This window comes from Musca autumnalis, unplaced genomic scaffold (assembly GCF_047663935.1).
Source record: "Musca autumnalis isolate F117 unplaced genomic scaffold, ASM4766393v1 scaffold_4, whole genome shotgun sequence".
In the NCBI taxonomy this organism is placed as follows: Eukaryota; Metazoa; Arthropoda; class Insecta; order Diptera; family Muscidae; genus Musca; species Musca autumnalis.
The window spans coordinates 65,720,379-65,740,749 of NW_027411977.1; the positions used below are offsets into that span (position 1 = coordinate 65,720,379).

The following is a 20,371-nucleotide window of genomic DNA, read 5'->3' on the forward strand; positions in this document are numbered from 1 at the left end:
CTAAAACCATTATTTCGATGAGGCACATTTTTGGTCGTATCAAAGTGTAAATACTCTCTTTAGCCTAACGGCTGAGGGTATAACTAGAAGTTCTTGTCGAAGAAGTTATTGAGGGATTAGGTAATATCCCTATCCTTACCCCTTGGCGAACAATTATTTTGTTAACAATCACACTGAGCTAGACTATTTGGAAAACACGAAATTTAAACAGTTCTAAATTTTTCACGATTTTTTTTTTTTTTTTTTTTTTGTTCTACTTACCCAATAAAGGATTTGTTGCATTTGGATTTCCAATTACGACTCCGCCACTGGGATAATTACCCATGGTGCCCTGACCTGCACCCGTTCCAACTGTGGGTGCAACAACATTAAAAATATTACTTGCCGTACTGCCCGGTCCGGTAGTCTGTTGTAAATTGGGCGTGGGTAGCGGTGTTGTACCCATATTTTGATTTTGTGCTTGATTTTCATTGGCATCCTGTTTGGACAAAGAAAAGCGACGATTGCCCAGACCCAGGCTACTAATGCCACTGGTGACATATTGTTGCATGGAACTTAGAAAACTCATGTTGACATTTATTTGGCCAAACTTTTGTGTTTGCTGTGCTTTAAGAATGAGCGAGTGGCCTTAGTGTTGACTAGGCAATGCCAGCAATAATGGAGTGATGATTAATGTTGTTGTTCTTTTTGTTTCTACAAAGAATTGACATAAGTTAAATGTACACAAAAGGCGTTCGAAGAAGATGGGGTTGAAACGTTGTCTTTTCCAAGTCTTTTCAATTTGTAAGATGTTTTTGATTTTTTCCGACTATACAATGGTTGAGTTGTTGTTGTTTTTAAGTTATTGTTTAGCTGTTTTATTTTTTATTTTTTTCAATAGTGAATGAATTAATATTACGAAGCGTCTTTGACAAAGGGTTTTGTATGTTTTTATAATTAAGTGAATCCCTTTTTTGGTTTTTGCTGTTTTTTGTCTTCTCGTATGTTTTTCTTTAATAACATCTACTTTGGTCCTTTCTTTTGAAAATTATCTTTGTTGTTGTAGGTTAAAATTACATTTTTGATTACTTTTCAATGACATTTTCAATTAGACAGCGCATGTGGCCACATTGGTTCTCAAGAGGGGAATATTTTTCATTTACAGTTTATTCTCCCGTCTGCCAGTTATCAGATGAACAATGAACTCGTCATTAATAGACAATATCCAACTGTTGGATGTAATGAATTTATTAATATCTGTTTTCGCCTCATTAAATGTCTCAGTGATGGAGGCTTATTCCTTTGCCATTTGAAAACTCGTTTCAATTGAATTCCATGTCAGTTTGTTTGTGTCTTTGTCTTCAGCATTGAACAACAACTCATCAGTGAATATAGTTCTGAAATGAAAGGATAATAAATGGCATCGTATTAAATTTAAATTAAATATTTGATAATAAGAATTAAAGGGGAAAAAAATAGAAATATTTTCGTTAGGTATAGATTAAGTAAAATTATCGTATACTCGAAAACAATCAATGAGGAATGTACTTACATATGTTACGTATCAACTAAAATTCCACACGGTGAGTCTTAACTAATTTTAAATGGAAGGTGTTTACACCTCGGAAGTTTTTGCTGATTCTGAAACTACAATGCTCATAGATGAGAAATATCATGAAACAAAAAAATCGCCGGAGGGATTTTAAAATAAATCGCGATTTAAGTTCACATTTTTAGGGATTCTTAAGGTTTTCACGATTTTGCTTGGAAACCGCGAGTTCTATGTAAATGACACTAAAGCAAATGTTGTAGCAGAGAAAATTCTCCACAAGTTTGGCTTTTATGATATTTTCGTAGGTTTTACCGTTTTTGAGATATAGAAGTTCAAATTGGGATAAGTCTCCTTATAAAACAATGTTATGACTGCAATTTCCCAACTTAAACGTATATATTTCAAAAATGGTACAACCTAAGAAAAATCAGCCTATCTTGTAGAGAATTTTCACGGCTACAAAATTTTCTTTAGTCCCATTTTGATATGACTTGCGGTTTTCAAGCAAAATCGTTAAGATTTAAGATAAAAACCTAAAAATTTGAATTGAACCTCTCACCTCATAAAGGCCAATCTTGTGGAGAATTTTCACAGCTACAACATTTTCTTTAGACTCATTTCGATACGACTTGCGGTTGCCAAGCAAATGAAAACCAAAAAAAAAAACCTAAAATTGTGAATTTTGATCGCGATTTTTTTAAAAATCCCTCCGGCGATTTTGTCTCTTTTTTTATTTTTCTCATCTATGAACATTGCTGTTTCAAAATCCGCAAAAACATCCCATGTGTAAGCCGTTTTCATTAAAAGTTAGTTAAGGGACACTGTGCATGATATTGTTTTATAAGGGGCGATACAGTCAGTGCATTGTCCCAATTTGAACTTCCATATCTTAAAAACGGTAAAATATACGAAAATATCATACAGTCCAATCTTGTGGAGAATTTTCTCTGCTACAACATTTGCTTTAGTGCCATTTACATAGAACTCGCGGTTTCCAAGCAAAATCGTGAAAACCTAAAGAACCCCTAAAAATGTGAACTTAAATCGCGATTTATTTTAAAATCCCTCCGGCGATTTTTTTTTTGTTTCATGATATTTCTCATCTATGAGCATTGTAGTTTCAGAATCAGCAAAAACTTCCGAGGTGTAAGCACGTTCCATTTAAAATTAGTTAAGGCTCACCGTGTCCAGACACTAAACTTCTTCAATAATCTAAGATATCTGCTCAGTAATTAATGAAGAGTTTTTTTTAAAGGAACCTATATCTACACCAACATCCCTGGAAGGACAAAAATAGGCTTTTTCAATAAGTGCATCATGGTTCTATATGTAGCTCAATATTATTGGGGTTCCTTTTTATCGTCCAATCCGAAGTGCGCTATTTATACCCTCAGCCTTTAGGCTAAAGAGGGTATTTACACTTTGATACGACCAAAAATGTGCCTCATCGAAATAATGGTTTTAGACCCTAAGTATGTTTGTACGATATCCGTTTCAGACAATTTTGAGTAGATCTAGCAATGTCCGTCCGTCTGTCTGTCTGTCTGTCTGTCCGTCTGTCTGTCTGGCTGGCTGGTGCGCACGATAACTCTCGAACGGATCAATCGATTCGGTTCAAATTTTGGGTATCGAAATATTTTGTCCAGATTCGATTTAAGTTCGAAGATGGGCCATATAGGTCCACTCCTTCAGGTACCTCCCCCACAAATGTTCAAAAATTGTCGCAAAACTTGTGCGCCCGATAACTCTTCTAGGGAATAACCGATTTGGTCCATACCTTGCAGATCTTGTAATTTCTACCAAAGTTAGATGAGGTTCCAATATGGACTCAATCGGTCCACTCCTTCGGGTACCTCCCACACAAAATTTCGGAAAAGTTCAGTTTAGGACCTGGTCTCGAATCGCTTTGATTTTTGTTTACTCAAGTTGTATTCGCTGTCCTCTATACGACGCTGTAAGTTTCATTAGGGGCGAGTCCATACTTCCTCAGAAAATAGCCTGAAAGTTACAAAAAACCCTATGACACCGTGTGTAGTGGTTGGAGCGCATGATAACTCTCGAACGGACCTGCGATTCGGTCCAAAATTTGGCTTTCGTAATATTCTGTCCAAACTTAGTTCAAGTTCAAAGATGGATATTATATCGGTCCACTCCTTCCGGTACCTCCCCCACAAAAGTTCGAAAATGTTCGGAAAATTTGTGCGTGCGATAACTCTTGAAGGAAGTAACCGATTTGGTCCATACATTGCACATTATAAAATTTCTACCAGACTTAGATGAGGTTTTAATATGGACTCAATCGGTAAACTCCTTCGAGTACCTCCCACACAAAATTTCGGAAAAGTTCAGTTTAGGACCTGCTCTCGAATCGCCTTGGTTTTTGTTGTAACATTTTGTATTCACTGTCCCCTATACGAAGGTACAAGTTTCCTCAGGGGCAAGTCCATACTTCCTGAAAAAATAGCCTGAAAGTTGAAAAACAAACCCAATGACACCATGTTTATGGGTGGAAGCGCAAGATAATTCTCGAACGGAAATGCCGATTCCGGCCAAAATTTGGCCTTCTTAATATTGTTTCCAAACTGAGTTTAAGTTCGTAGATAGCACGATAACTCTTGATGGGAGTGACCGATTTGGTCCATACTTTACACATTCTCATAATATCTACCAGATATAGATCAGGTTCGAATATGGAATATGGAGTGGACAAATATCCACTCCATCCCGTACCTCCCACACAAAATTTTGGATAAGTTCACTTTAAGACCTGCTATTAAATCACTTTGATTTTTGTTGAAGCAACTTACATTCGCTGCCTCAATTACGATGGTAAAAGTTGTTTCAGGGGCAAGTCCATACTTCTTGAGAAAACAGTCCGAAGGGTGTAAAAACCCCCAATGGCACCCCCATGGTCTATGTCGGTCCATTCCTTTAAGTAACATTTCCGCAAAATTTTTGAACTTTAATCCTAATCAACATTTTTGTCGGTTCATACGACCAAAATTTTGAAACCCCCTAAATACATAAGTTTTTTTTTTTTTTTGTGAAAAAAGTATTTCAATTTGCACAGGCTGGGGGTATATCTCTGTCGGCAAAGCCGACTGATACTTTTTAACTTGTTTCTACTTATTTATACCCTCAGCTTTTAGTCTAAAGGGGTAATAATGGGGTCTAACTATGTTTAAACGAAATCAGTTTCAGACAGACGATTAAGCCACGCCCATCTGTCTTTCTGGTTGGAGGGCATGATAACTCTTGAAAGGTTCACCCGATTGGGACTTGTAAAATTCGCGATCAATGTTCACATTCTTATGGTTTTTTAGGTATATAGAATTTTGCTGGAAAACTGCAAGCCCTATCAAAAAGGAACTAAAGAAAATGTTGTAGCGGTGAAAATTCTCTACAAGACTGTCCTTTATGGTATTCGTAAGTTTTACCATTTTTTGAGATATAAAAGATCAGATACCAAATTTCAATCACTTTGGTGGGATATTGAGTTCACAACCTCCAAAATACCGAAAATAAGGAGGTACCGTTCTATGGAGGCTATATGAGGACGTGGACCTATACCTACAAATTTCTGGAGGAACATTTTGTACCCCCAACGAAGACTAAATACCAAATTTCAGCCATTTCGGTGTGATAACAAGGGAGACTTCTCTCATATCAATGAGTGCACCCCGATTCATATTAGCTCAATGATATGGGACCTACTGTTTATCGCCGAGTCCGAACAGCGTGTCTAAGACACCACTTGTAGAGAAGTTGTACAAGGCTGAAATACTCAGAAAATGTCGCCAACACTACTGAGGGGTATTTTGCCACCGTTGAAAAGTGTTTGTTGTTAACTGGCCAGGGAATCGAACCCACGACCTTTACCTTGCAAGGCAGGTGGCATTATGAAACACGACAAACACGTGGACCTATGTAAACATGTTATGGTAGAAATGTTTCTTGGCCTCTGAAAACACAAAATACAAAATTACAACCGATTCTGTGGTCAAATGGGACCAATACATTCAAAATATCGTAAAGTGAAGCGTACTATATACGGGGTGTTATATGGAGGCTATACCAAAACGTGGACCTATATAAACAAACTTTGGTAGAAATATTTTTTAGCCTCTGAAAACACATAATACCAAATTACAACCGATTCGGTGGTCAAATGGGACAAATATCTTAAAAATTCCTTAAAACGACGACGCCGCACGCCTCACTTTTTATGGAGGCTATGCGAAAACGTGAACCTACATACCCCGTTTTCAATACCAAAAGTGCTACTTACATATAATAGAGTTTACCAAAATGTCATCCACCTACTTCAATCCGTTCGGACGCTAGAGTGATTTCCACAGAAGGACAGACAGACAGACGGACGGACGGACATGGCTATATCGATTTAGAAATGCACGCTGATCAAGAATATAGTTTGTGGGGTCTACAATGATTATTTCGAGTAGTTACAAACGGAATGACAAACTTAATATGCCCCTTATGGAGGAGGGTATAAAAATTTGATTTTTCTTGTTTCTGGATTTTTCCCATCTATGAACATTGCTGTTTCAGAATTCGCAAAACTTCCGAGGTGTAAGCGGTTTTTGTTTAAAGTTAGTTAAGGCCCACCGTACATGACATTGAACAAGAAGGCGATATAGTCGGTGCAATTTCCCCATTTTAACTTAAATATCTCAAAACCGGTAAAACCTACGATAATGTCTTGAGTGTCAGTCTTGTAGAGAATTTCTACTGCTACAACATTTTCTTTAACCTCATTTTGATAAGACTTGCTGTTTCCCAGCCATATCGTGAAACCCTAAAAATGTGAACTTTGACCGCGATTTATTTAAAAAGCGCTCGGGTTGTTTTTTTTGGTTCGTAAGTTTCAGAATCCCCAATAACGTCACAGGTGTAAGCTCCTTTCATTTAAAGTTAGTTCAAGAGCACCGTTGTTCTTTTTGCGGGCCATGTTATGGCGGAGACATTTTTGTTGGAAGCAAGTCCATCCACACTTCCGGAGATAATAGCCCAAAAGCTCCAAATGAAAAGCTAGATGCCACCAACTAAGCTGGATAGCACGTATGGTAATTTGTTGGCCAACGCACACATCCAATACGCCCGATGAATGTCTTCCATATATCACAACGCGATCAATTTCTTTGACCTGGAGGCAGCCAGGTGACGTTATAAATATCGATATGCTTAAATTTGGTACTGTTTTTTGCTGCTGCGAAGTCTATCTATGATTTTTCCGCGAACAAGTCTGCCGTTTAAGGGTTTGGATATGTGCTCCACTATATAATACACTGAGGGCAAATTTTAGCACATTTTTCAATTGAACACACCCTTTGGACTTTACATTTTATATGTTCGGCGTCCGCGACTGTTTTTAATAGTGTTATGTTCCAATAATAATGAAAAAAAAACAACTTGCATTTGAAAGAGGAAATAAGTTAGAGGATAGCGAAGCCGCCCCACAGTCGATGTGTCTGAGGAGCCTTCCTAAACCAAAGGCGAAACATGCATGTCACACAGTGGTGATTGTGTGGGTTCGTATCGTCGGCTTTCCTTTTTCAAAAAGCATCTTGGTCAGTAAGCTTGTCTCTAACGAGAAATTAATTAAAAAACCAGTAAGGAAAGGATCAAAGTCGGGCGGGGCCGACTATTTGATACCCTACACCACTGTGAATATGTAAAATATAAATCGGAGCTATATCCAGATCTTAACCGATTTTGACATAATTTGGCACATTTATTTCCAGACCGAATTCAGTCACACATTCGAAATATCATTGAAATCGGACTTATATATCGTGTTTGGAGCAGAAAATACACGAAATCGGACGAAAATATATATGGGTGCTATAACCAAATCTGAACCGATTTCGATATAATTTGGCACATTTATTTCTAGACTGAATTCAGTCACACATTCCAAATTTCATCGAAATCGAAATTATATAGCGTGTTTGGTACAGAAAATACGTGAAATCGGCCCAAAATATATATGGGAGCTATATCCAAATCTGAACCGATTTCTAAATAATTTGGCACATTTATTTCTAGACTGAATTCGGTCACACATTCTAAATTTCATCGAAATCGGCAAAATATAGCGTGTTTGGTACATAAAATACGTGAAATCGGACGAAAATATATATGGGAGCTATATCCAAATCGGAACCGATTTCGATACAATTTGGCACACTTATTTCTAAACCACATTCCAAATTTCATCAAAATCGGACATATATAGCGTGTGTGGTACAGGAAATACGTGAAATCGGCCGAAAATATATATGGGAGCTATATCCAAATCCGGACCGATTTCAGTATAATTTTGCACACTTATTTGTAGACAAAATTCAGTCACACATTCAAAGTTTCATCAAAATTGGACGTATATAGCGTGTTTGGTGCAGCAAATACGTGAAATCGGGCGAAAATATATATGGGAGCTATATCCAAATCTGAACCGATTTTCACCAAAAGCAATAGCGTTCTTCCTATGGCTAAAAAAGTTGTAGTCCCCAATTTTGAGCTGAATAGGACAAAAAATGCGACCTGTATATTGCGAACAAAAATACGTGGACAGACGGACACGCATAAATCGACTCAGAAAGTGATTATATGTATATCCCCAAAAGGAACTGTGGGTCTATTTCGTTTCCTTTTGTATGTTACATACAAATGCACAAAGACATAATACCCCTTACCACTGTGTGGTGTAGGGTATAATAATAAAAAATGACCTTCGCCTTATAGGCAAAATTTTCAAATAAAAATAAAAATCAGCTTGAGCCAGGCTGGGGTTCGAACCCACGTCCTTGAAAAACACATGGAAAAAAGTGTTGTCACGGCGTGTTAGTGTTCAGAACCAAACTCATAACTTTCAAAGGCGACGCTAAGCGTTTGTCATGAAAGCCATACAAAGATTTGAACAAAAAATTCAACTTTGTAAAAAAACAACTTGCATTTGAAAGAGGAAATAAGTTAGAGGATAGCGAAGCCGCCCCACAGTCGATGTGTCTGAGGAGCATTCCTAAACCAAAGGCGAAACATGCATGTCACACAGTGGTGATTGTGTGGGTTCGTATCGCCGGCTTTCCTTTTTCAAAAAGCATCTTGGTCAGTAAGCTCGTCTCTAACGAGAAATTAATTAAAAAATTAATAAAAAATGACCTTCGCCTAATAGGCAAAATTTTCAAATAAAAATAATGGACCAGATTATGCTCTCCATACCGGATTTTACGAATTAGTCGTTTTTTTAACTGAACTCGCATATGTAAAAGCCCCGTTTTCGCGGGAAAACACAGTCATGGAAATTGAGGTTTTAGGTTGCGTAAGTTGCCTTTAAAAATTACTAAAATTTCGCTCAGTGTATTAAAATAGCGGTTATTTTCATATCAGATTATCTTCCTCTAAATGTGGAGCATATTTCCAAACCTTTATACTGCAGAATTGTTCGCGGAAAAATCATTTTATTGAACAAAACATCAAGGTTTTTATAAGTGTTTCATACTTATTTTGAAAATGTTCCATGTTATCAGCATCCGCAGCACTCGAATGTATCCGTCGAGGTTGTCTGTGTCATATTCTATCTTATCGTGAAGAAATATGACATAACTGCACGACTCTTTTTGATATTCCGAGATGTTTCAAATATCTGTCAATTTAAACCCGTTTACGCTGTTATTTCGGCGTCCGCGAAATTATTTATATGGTTTAATTGGTGAAAAATTATTAGAAAGCCGCGCTTCATCGACTAAAAAAAATTCGTCGTTAATATCTCAACAATTCGCGAAAATAAAATGACTGTTCTTTCCTGATGACCGAAAATAAATGCCTATTTTTCATAGTACTATCGGAAAAATGATCAGAAAATCATTTCGCGAAAAGCTAGAAACATAATTCTTTCTGCGCACAATAACTCTCGAACGGATCACCCGATTTGAACCAAACTTGGATATCGTAATATTTTGTTCAAACTTAGTTTAAATTCGAAGATGGGATATCGGTCCACTCCTTCGGGTGTCTCCTCCACAAAAGCTCAAACATTTTCTGTAAAATAGTGTGAACGATAACTCTCGAAGAGAGCAATTGATTTTATCCAAACTTTGTACATTGTATTATTTCAACAACATATGTATATATCGGCTTCGAACATAGACTATATCGGTCGACTCCTTCGGGAACCTCCCACACAAAGTTAGGATAAAGTGAATTTTAAGAGCACCCCTCTGATCGTGTTCAATTTTTTCAGTTGGTTGTCCTTGCGGCTCCATTCTTCCAAAAGTCCATACTTCTTGAGATTTTAGACTAAAATCTCCATGAAACTCTGACGGCACCAACCAAAAATATGCAAATCCGCAAGATAATCCTCGAACGGAGTTTCTGATTGGTACATACTTTGCACATCGTATTATTTACCTACCTACCACACAAAATTCGGATAAAGTGAAGTTCATGAGCTCCTCTCGCATATTTTTCATTATTTTTTTCCGTAGGTTGTTCTAGCGGCCTCATTTACAACGGTACAATTGTTTCCGGAGTAAGTCAATACTTTCTGAGATAATGGCCCAAAAGCTCCAAAACCCTATCGGCACATATGGCTATTGTGCAAGATCATTTTTGGTCAGTCAGCACAGTTGACTGATACTTTCTTACTTGTTTTTTTTTTTTTTTTTTTTTGCCAAATTGTAGACAGGAAAGACAACATATTATTCCATTTTAGTTCATAATATATAAGGTGGAGGTATAAAAAGTACATTTTAAAGTTAGTTCAGATTTATTTATATTTCAAATATTGTCTCTAATTATACCCTCAGCCTTTAGGCTAAAGAGGGTATATACACTTTGATACGACCAAAAATGTACCTCATCGAAATAATGATTTTAGACCCCAAGTATGTTTGTACGATATCCGTTTCAGACAATTTAGAGTCGATCTAGCAATGTCCGTCCGTTTGTCTGTCTGCCTGTCTGGCTGGTGTGCACGATAACTCTCGAACGGGTTAATCGATTCGGTTCAAATTTTTGGTATCGAAATATTTTGTCCAGATTTGTTTTATATTCGAAGATGGGCCATATCGGTCCACTCCTTCCGGTACCTCCCCCACAAAAGTTCAAAAATGTTCGGAAAAATTGTCCACTCTTGAAGAGAGTAACCGAATTAGTCCATACTTTGCACCTTGTGACATTTCTACCAGACATAGATGAGGTTCCAATATGGACCCTATTGGTCCACTGTTTCGGGTACCTCCCGCACGAAATTTTGCTCAAGTGCAGTTTAAGGCCTGCTTTCGAATTGCTTACGATTTTCAGGAGCAAGTCCATACCTCCTCAGAAATCAGCACGAAAGCTGCAAACAACCCATATAATACCATGTGTCGTAGTTGGAGCGCACGATAACTCTCGAACGGATCAACATATTTGGTTCAAATGTTGGGTCTTTTAATATTTTGTCCAAACTTAGTTTAAGTTCTAAGATATACCATATCGGTCCACTCCTTCCGGTACCTCCCCCACAAAGGTTCAAAATTTTTCGCCAAGATTGTGGGCATGATAACTCTAAGAGGGAGTAACCGAATTGAGCCAAACTTTGCTATTGGTAATATTACCTTCACGTATAGATCGGGTTCTAATATGGACTATATCGGTCCACTCATTTGGGTACCTCCCACACAAAATTTGAAAAAAGTACAGATTAACAACTCCTCTCCGATCTTATTAATTTGTGATGCAGAAGGTTGCACTTGCGGCCCGAGGGCATGTCCATACTTCCTGAGATAATGACCCAAAAAGGTCCAGCAAATATAACCGGCACCACCTAAACTGGCTAATGTGTAAAATAACCCTTTAAGAGAAAAATCGATTTAGCTCAAACTTTGTAAATTGTAACATGTTTAAATTTAGAAAATTAAGTACAACATTTTTAGTTATATAGTCTGTAAGGAAAATATGCATAATATAATAATTGTTCCACAAACATCCCATAAGGGACAAGGGAGACTTCTCTCATATCAATGAGTGCACCCCGATTCATATTAGCTCAATGATATGGGACCTACAGTTTTTCGCCGAATCCGAACGGCGTGTCTAAGACACCACTTTTGTAGAGAAGTTTTTCATGGCTGAAATACTCAGGAAATGTCGCCAACATTACTGAGGGGTATTTTGTCACCGTAGAAAAGTGCCTGGCCGTGGAATCGAACCCACGACCTTATGTGTGCAAGGCGGGTGTGCTTAGCATTGCACCACGGTGGCACCCAAATATCCATAGACTAATAAAAAAAATTATTTCCTACAGATTTGTATTAGGTCCGAATATGTACTACATCGGATCACTCCTACGGGTACATTCTACCCAAACTTTGAAAAAAATGCACTCGTCTTGAATCATTCTGAATTTTGTTGAAACATCTAGTTTTTTGCCCATAAGCGAATCCATCCACTAAAACCGCGGATATAGATACCTTGAAAGTAGGAAAATCAGCAAACATATATTTTGACAAATCCGCGTACTAAACCTCAATTTTCTTCAACAATTTTTACATAAATGAAATCTTTAATACGCGATTATAATATTTGCGAAAACGCGTGTCATACATTACAGAGATTCGCGAGTGGAGGCCCATCCGCGGTTCTTGAAGGATCTGTTTGAAATATGGGTGCTACTGAAACCGGATGCGCATCAAAATCGTATGCAAATTGCGCGATTTCTATCCACTTTAAGGTTTTTGGCATTGTGAGATGCAACAGACGGCACACAATGGCCGCTGAGTGAAACATCGAAATATGCATAAATATTGGAAGAGATTGATTCGCTGTAACCAAAAACGGATGCGCACTAACTGATTTAACCCAAATCGCGATTAATAGCCTGCACCTGGAATGTTCGCACTCTTTATAGAGAAGGTGCAGTCTTCGCATTGGCAGACGTACTTGAAAAGTACAAGGCCGATATTACTGCCATACAGGAAATACGATGGATTGGGAAAGGCGTCACAACAACACCTAAAGGTGACGCACTGTATTATAGCTGCCATGACGTAGAGCATGAGTTTGGTTGCGGATTCGTAGTTAGTCGGAGACTAAAACATCTGGTATCCAGCTTCACCCCAGTGAATGAAAGACTTGCTGCAATTCGAATAAAAGCTAAATTCTTCAAAATCAGCTTTATTTGTGCTCATGATCCCACTGAAGAAAAGGACGAACAGACCAAAGATATATTTTACGAGCGCTTAGAAGAAACATATGACCGTTGCCCTGCCCATGACATTAAAATCATTCTAGGCGATTTTAATGCCAAAATTGGAAAGGAGAATATCTTTGGCCCAACAGTCGGGAAATTCAGTATCCACAGTGAAACATCTGACAATGGTATGAGGCTGATAGACTTTGCAGCTGCAAAAAACATGGTAGTTAGCAGTACCAGATTTAATCATCTCGATATTCATAAGGGCACCTGGCTGTCTCCAGATCAAAGAACAAGTAATCAAATTGATCATGTTGTAATAGATGGAAGACATTCATCCAGCGTGTTGGATGTACGATCGTTCCGAGGCGCAAACATTGATTCGGACCACTACCTTGTTGCAGCAAAGGTACGTACCCGTCTAAACGTTGCAAATAAAGCACGAACAGACTCAACTCGGAAGTTGGACATCGATAGGCTGCAAACACAACAGATAGCCACAGCATATTCCACTCAACTAGCCCAATTGCTTAACGCGAGCACTCCTTGTCCCGATAACATAACAACACAATGGCAACATATTGCCCACTCCATGCAAACAGCCGCAAAATCCATACTTGGATTCCAGAGACCTCCACAAAGGAATTCATGGTATGACCAGGAGTGTCGTGCTGCTACCGAAGAGACAAATGCGGCATATAGAGCTACTTTGCAATCAGTAGCAACGCGTAGCGCGCGAGAGAGATATCGGGAGAAAAGGAGAGAAGAGAAACGTCTTTTCCGCAAGAAAAAGAGAGAAATGGAAAAGCGGGAGTGTGAAAAAATCGAGATGTACAGGAGCCAGAATGAAGTCCGAAAATTCTACCAAAGAGTGAAACATCAAACAGATGGCTTTGGTACAGGCACATCCTCCTGTAGAGACCAGCAAGGTAATCTGGTAACAGATACAGATAGCGAGCTCAGGATATGGAAGGAACATTTCCCCAATCTGCTGGTATCCAATAGTAGCGAAGACGATGATACCACAGATCCAATCCCAGAAGATGGTATAGAATGTATACCGCCCGGCCAAGATGAGGTAAAAACAGCAATCAACCGGCTGAATAATAATAAAGCAGCAGGAGCCGATGGCTTACCAGCCGAGCTGTTTAAAGCCGGAGGCGACGCGCTGATAAGGTGTATGCATCAGCTAGTTAGCACCATCTGGCAGGAAGAACGCGTACCCGACGATTGGAACCTGAGCATCCTATGTCCCGTCCACAAGAAAGGAGATAAGACTGTATGCTCAAACTATAGGGGCATAAGTCTTCTCCCTATTGCCTATAAGATAGTGTCAGGGATATTGTGCGAACGACTAAAGCCAATGGTCAACGAAATAATTGGACCATACCAATGTGGCTTTAGACCTGGCAAGTCCAACATTGACCAGATATTTACCCTGCGGCAAATCCTAGAGAAGACCCAAGAGATGCAGATCGACATATTTCACCTTTTTGTCGATTATAAAGCAGCATTCGACAGTCCCCTCCGATCAAAGGTTTTCCACGCAATGTCTGAATTTGGTATCCCCGCAAAGCTCATCCGGCTTTGTAAGATGACTTTAACTGATACTAGGTCCTCAGTTAAAATTGGAAAGAACCTCTCCGAAGAATTTTATACCAAAAGAGGTTTCAGACAAGGAGACAGCCTTTCGTGTGACCTATTCAACATTTTGCTGGAAAAGGTAATACGAGATGCAAATGTCAATAGAAATGGCACAATTTACACCAATATCCACATGTTACTTGCTTATGCTGATGACATAGACATCATGGGACGATCAGTAAAGGAAGTAACTGATACCTTTAGGAAGGTCGAAGCAGAATCTGCGAAAGTGGGTCTGGCGGTAAACGGCGAAAAGACCAAATTGATGGTGTCGACGCGCAAAGCGTCCATAGAGCTCGGACCAACTGTGGAAGTTGGTACCTACAATTTTAGTTAAAGACTTCGTCTACCTCGGCACTGCCATAAACACAACAAACAACATCAGTTGTGAAATAAGAAGAAGAATTGTATTGGCCAACAGATGCTACTATGGTCTAAGTAAGCAATTTAAAAACAAAGCCACATCTCGTCAAACAAAAATAACACTATACAAAACGCTGATACTACCCGTGCTAATGTATGGCTCCGAAGCATGGGTACTTGCGCAAGCAGATAAGGCAGTGCTTGGTGTGTTTGAGAGGAAAATTATTCGAAAGATCTACGGGCCAATCTGTGTTGACGGTGAATATCGACGTCGCATGAACCACGAACTGTATCTGCTATACAATGACATCAATATAGTTAAACGTATCGAGATGCAACGATTGCGTTGGCTAGGCCATATCATGAGAATGAGCGATGATGAACACGCTAAAAAGGCGTATGAAAACATGCCACATGGCGGTGCACGCAGAATCAGCAGGCCTAAGCTTCGATGGAGCAAACAAGTGGATGAAGAAATGGAAATGGTATTCCAAAAAGTCAAGCGAAAAACAGAGAGGAATGGAGATCTTTTCTTAGTTCGGTCTATGGAACAAATGTTCTGTAATGGGCCAACTAAGTAAGTAAGTAATTTCAATATTACTCCTATGGCACCGTTTGAGGTGTTTGGAGCGCAAGATAACTCTCGAATGGATTTGTCGATTCTTTCCAAAATTTGGCCTTAGCAGTATTTTGTCCAAAGATAGTTTAAGTTCGAAGATAAGCCATATCGGTCCACTAGTTCAGGTACTTCCCCCACAAAAGTTCAAAAATGTTCGGAAAAATTGTTCGTACGGTAACTCTTGAAGGGAGTGTCCATACTTTACACATCCTTATATTTCTACCAGATATAGATCAGGTTCAAATATGGACTATATTTGTCCACTCCATCCGGTACATCCCATACAACATTTCGGATAAGTTCACTTTAAGACCTGATATCGAATCACTTTGAATTTTATTGAAGCAATTTGCATTCGCTGCCTCAATTACGATGGTAAAAGTTTTTTCAGTGGCAAGTCCATACTTCTTGAGCAAACAGCCCGAAGTGTGTAAAAACCCCCTATGGCACCATATGTAGTGGCTGGAGATCCACTTCCATAATGGTCTACGAAAAACTTTTGATCTTTAATCCTAATCAAAGTTTTTGTCGGTTCAAAGGCCCAACATTTTTAAAACCCCCTAAATACATACGTTTTTTGGGAAAACATTTTTTCAATATACACAGGCTGAGGGTATATCTCTGTCGGCAAAGCCGACTGATACTTTTTTACTTGTTTTTTTTTTACCAAATTGTAGACAGGAAAGAAGACTTTTTATTTCAGAATATTTATGGTGGAGGTATAAAAGGTACAGCCCGACCGAACCTAACGACTTTTTACTTGTTAATTTTAAGGTTAGTTTAGATTTATTTGTATCACAAATATTGTCTTTAACTTTATTCGAATTTTAAATATCCGAAGTCTTAGTGCATTAAATGGTTGAACCCGCCATGATTAGCTTCTATTCTTGCTGTCTATTGGTTCTGGCGATAAATTGTCAATTAAATTTCATTCAGTTAATTCAGTAGGACATAAGCTGGACAAATGAACGAAATCCCGAAAGACAAGCACATATACCATAATGTGTAACACCGACGTAGCCAGGGGGGGGGGGGGGGGGCCGGGGGGCCCGGGCCCCCCCCGAAATGATTTTTGTTCCCATAGGATATTAGCTTATGTTACACATTTTTTTAATTTTTGAGTAAAATTTTAAAATGTTTCAGATTTTTAAAGAAATATGTAAAGTATTTGGGTCAACTACATTGGTTTACTTATTGAAAGTATGAAATAATGAAGAAGTTAGGTTTTTTGAGCAATTTTCTGCATAGTTGTTGGTATGTTTTAAGGTGTTGTTTAAGCGTTTAATAGTTATTTTAGGCTGACTCTAAGTGTTGTTGAGTTCAGAACAAGATATTTACTGGCTTGTAAACAATATCTAGAAAAAAACATTATTGTGGTCCTTATTCTTTATTATGTTTCAAATTTGCAAAAAAAGAACTATACCAACCATTTTTTATGATAAAACTGTTCCACTGCAGTCTCGTTCATGAGATTATTAGAAACTGGGCTCTTGTTACAAATTAGTAAATGTCTATTGTACAAAAAAGGATTTTTCTGTCGTACTTTTATGTTTTATTCTACCTTTCGAATGTTAATAAAAACAAGATTAATGAGCTAGAAGTCAATATTTATATTTTATTTATTGCATATTATTTCCAATATTTCGAAATTACATTGAATTTCAACTTCAGGGATTTTTTTCTGTCGATTACACTGTGCAACATTTTTAATGTGATGTTGTGCAAACAATTCGAACTGATGATTTTTTGAAAGTACAGACCCAAACGAGAGGAAACCTTAGTTGGGTTTTGTTGTGCGAGATCCTGCTCGGATTTTATGGCCCCATCTAAACATGGTTAAATATTGAGTTTTTAAAGAAATTCGGCGCTATATCTCAGAAACCAATGCGAATCTTCTTCTGACCTCTGAAGCAAAATTGTAGATAAGGACAAGAATAAAATATTTGGAGAAATAATGAACTCGAAAAACTGCATTTATTGTCTCAAATTTCAAAATATATGCAAAAATTCCACAACTTTTATACATTTCGCACCGTATCTCCACAACCGTTATTTTTTTTTTTGTTTTTTGAATATCTTCTTTTGGAAAAATATTCCCTGGAATGTAATACACAACTTTTCAGAACATGTCATTGTTGTAAAATGTCTCTATGCTGTTGTTTTCAGTACATTTTTCAACGACGATTTAATAAAAATATCAATAATGTAGTGAAATCCGAAATGCGAGAATAAACTGTTGGTGTGAACTGTATTTGAAATACGTGTTGTAAAAGATGTGATGCAAAATGCTGCTGAAACAACATGAAGTAAGCATTTTAGAGTTTTAGAATGTTCTAAAGAGTTGTTGAGAACTTTTTTTTGGAAGATTTTTGCAAAGAGTTACTTTGTTCAACTCCCAATAATTTAGCCCATACTGACCAGAATTTCAGCAGTTATGTACAATTTTCTATATTATAGATTTTGATGCCGTAGATGGAGTTTTTCTTATGTGGGTTTTTCAGAAGATAAGTTCTACTAGTACATGGCTACAATATTGCTAAAGACAGCAAGGCCTGATAAATGCAAAAAATCCGAACTGGATCTGACAGGACAACCCTACTAGGGTTTTTGTAGTCTAAATATGTATTTTCAAAAAATTCATACTAGAAATCGTCCTTTTTTAGTGTTGCATAGTGTTACTCTTTGAATTGTATTTTGGGAATTATGGATGCACATTTGTAGAAGTGTTCCTTTTTCCTGCTTTGACAAAGGACTTTGTGACGACAAACGAAATCAAAAAAAAAAAAAAAAATGATCGGAAACAGATTCTCTTCTTCGTCAAAATCTCAACAAGAATCAGTCGGCTTTGCGGACAGGAATATACCCTGAGTCTGTGTGAAATTTCCATCTATGGACAGATCGAATAGGGGCCACCCAACCAAAATCCTTTAACCCAAAGCTATGTATTAGGAGATTTTCAGAATTGTGTAGCCATTTTCTGACGTATGAACTTGGAGACAAAATGTGGATTATATCATTAATCACAAGTGTTGCGGAGAAGGTACCTGAAGAAATGGACCGTTTTGGAAGTAGATCTTATTTTGGAAGTCATTCCTTTTAAAAGATTTTGCACCCACCCACCTGTCATTCGTCACAGAATATTTTTCAGTTTTTTTTTTCAGGAAATATGCACTTGCCCACGAAAAACACAATACCGTTCTAAACACAAGGAATACCTTCAGTAAACATTTCTAAGGATCATCGAACAGACCTTAAACTGCATTTAACAACTATTTTGATGGTTTTTGAAGGATGTATCGCAGTATAAGGTTCGAAAGTTGTCGTGCGCACCAGTCACTACACATGACGGCCGTAGGTGTTCTTTACAGCTTTCAGACCATTTTATCTGAAAGTATGGACTTGCCCCTGAAAAACTTGTACTGTAGTAATAGTGGCCCCAAGAACACTTGTTACAAAAAAGGAAAGCGTTTCCTGAGAGGTCTTTTTATTTATTAATTTATTTATATCATATTTTTACTTATAACTAAATTATTAGCAAAAAGGAAGTGAAGCAATGACTACTTAGGTCTTCAGCTTAAACTTATCCACTTATTTTTTGTGCAGAGAGAGGTCTTAAACTGCACATATGGTCCATCTTCGAAGTTGATCAAAATTTGGACAAAATAAAACGAAGGCCAAATTTTGGACCGACGCACTGTGGGCGAAATTCAAATCTAGCGGAGCAAAAGTCCGAAAACTGGTCTTATGTTATATGGAAATAATTAATGGCGTCCTGTTCTAAACATCTTGCGGCACCCGAAAACAATAAACAAATTTGTATTTTATTGTAGTTGGCTGTTATAGCGGTACATACATTGGGAGTTTTTATTCGTGATTGCTAAATCGACTTTTTTGGTATTTGTTTTGATCGTCAAAAATTGTGGGAAAAATTAAAGTAAAGAGTGCATAATTGAATTTTTTCCAACAGTTTGGATGTGCTGCTTTAAAAAGAAAGTGATTGCTTAATTATTTACTGTTGTAAATATTCAAAAGAATAATCTTTAATTATTAAGACAAAACTTTTCGACTTTAAGTATCTTATATAAAGTACAACTAACCGGGGATAAGCGGGGATCACTTCCGAATATTGTTTTTCTTAAAATACATACTTCGAGGTAATTACTCCGAAAATTCCGACTGCTACTATTTGCAACTCTTCATTTTATCGCCACTTTATTTTGAAGTAAAAAAGTAGTTTAGTTTGGATATCATTACATGGAACCTATACCAAAACGTAAAGCTATGCCTCTACTTTTTTTGGGAGAAGTTTTTTTGGCCACTGGTTAGCCTAAATGCCAAAATACAGCTAAGTCGGTCAGAAAAATTTTTTAAAAACTTTAAAATAAGTAAAATCGGACAATACCTATATATGGAGGCTAAACCAAAACGTGGATCTATGTCTCCAATTTTTGTAGAGAAGTTTTTTGACCTCAGGGAATCCGAAATGTCAAAATACAGTTGATTCGGCCAGAAAATTTAGCAAAGTTATTCAAAACGCCGAAAATCGGGCGATACCGCTATATGGGATCTACACCAAAATGTGGGCCAATATAGACCATATTCCATAACATGGGGCCTACGGTCATAAAAAACATATGATCAAAATTTCAATAGTCTATCTTAACTAGTTTAAAAGTTATTAATTTTTCCCCGCTAGATTTGGATTTCACCCACAGTGCGACGGACGAACATAGCTAAGTCGACTTCAAGTTTTCTGAAACAGATTTCTTCCAAACACACTTTGGCCCTAAAACCATTATTTCGATGAGGTTTATTTTGACTAAAGGCTGAGAGTATAAAAAATGTAGATTGGGAAACATTGTGTTCATGGATTTTTGCTAAAAGAATGTATACATGTATTGATCTTGTTCCTGGTCAATTTATGAGAAGATCTACGATCGGAAACCAGAATTTCTATAAGAGAAGTCTGACGATTGGACGCCAAAATAGTCTATTTACATGCACGATTGGGCAATAG

The 20,371-nt window shown here is 37.6% G+C and overlaps 1 protein-coding gene across 2 annotated transcripts in view; it reads right to left on the reverse strand.

The window, feature by feature from the left end:
* The window catches only part of unc-13-4A (BAI1 associated protein 3), a 595,010-nt gene that overhangs the window by 143,155 nt on the left and 431,484 nt on the right, over positions 1 to 20,371 (reverse strand). For both annotated transcript variants that reach the window (XM_073987488.1, XM_073987489.1), the window contains one exon: positions 262 to 1,376. In XM_073987488.1, the coding sequence (XP_073843589.1) occupies positions 262 to 568 (307 nt within the window). In that variant the 5' untranslated portion in view covers positions 569 to 1,376. The remainder of the gene's footprint in view (positions 1 to 261; positions 1,377 to 20,371) is intronic.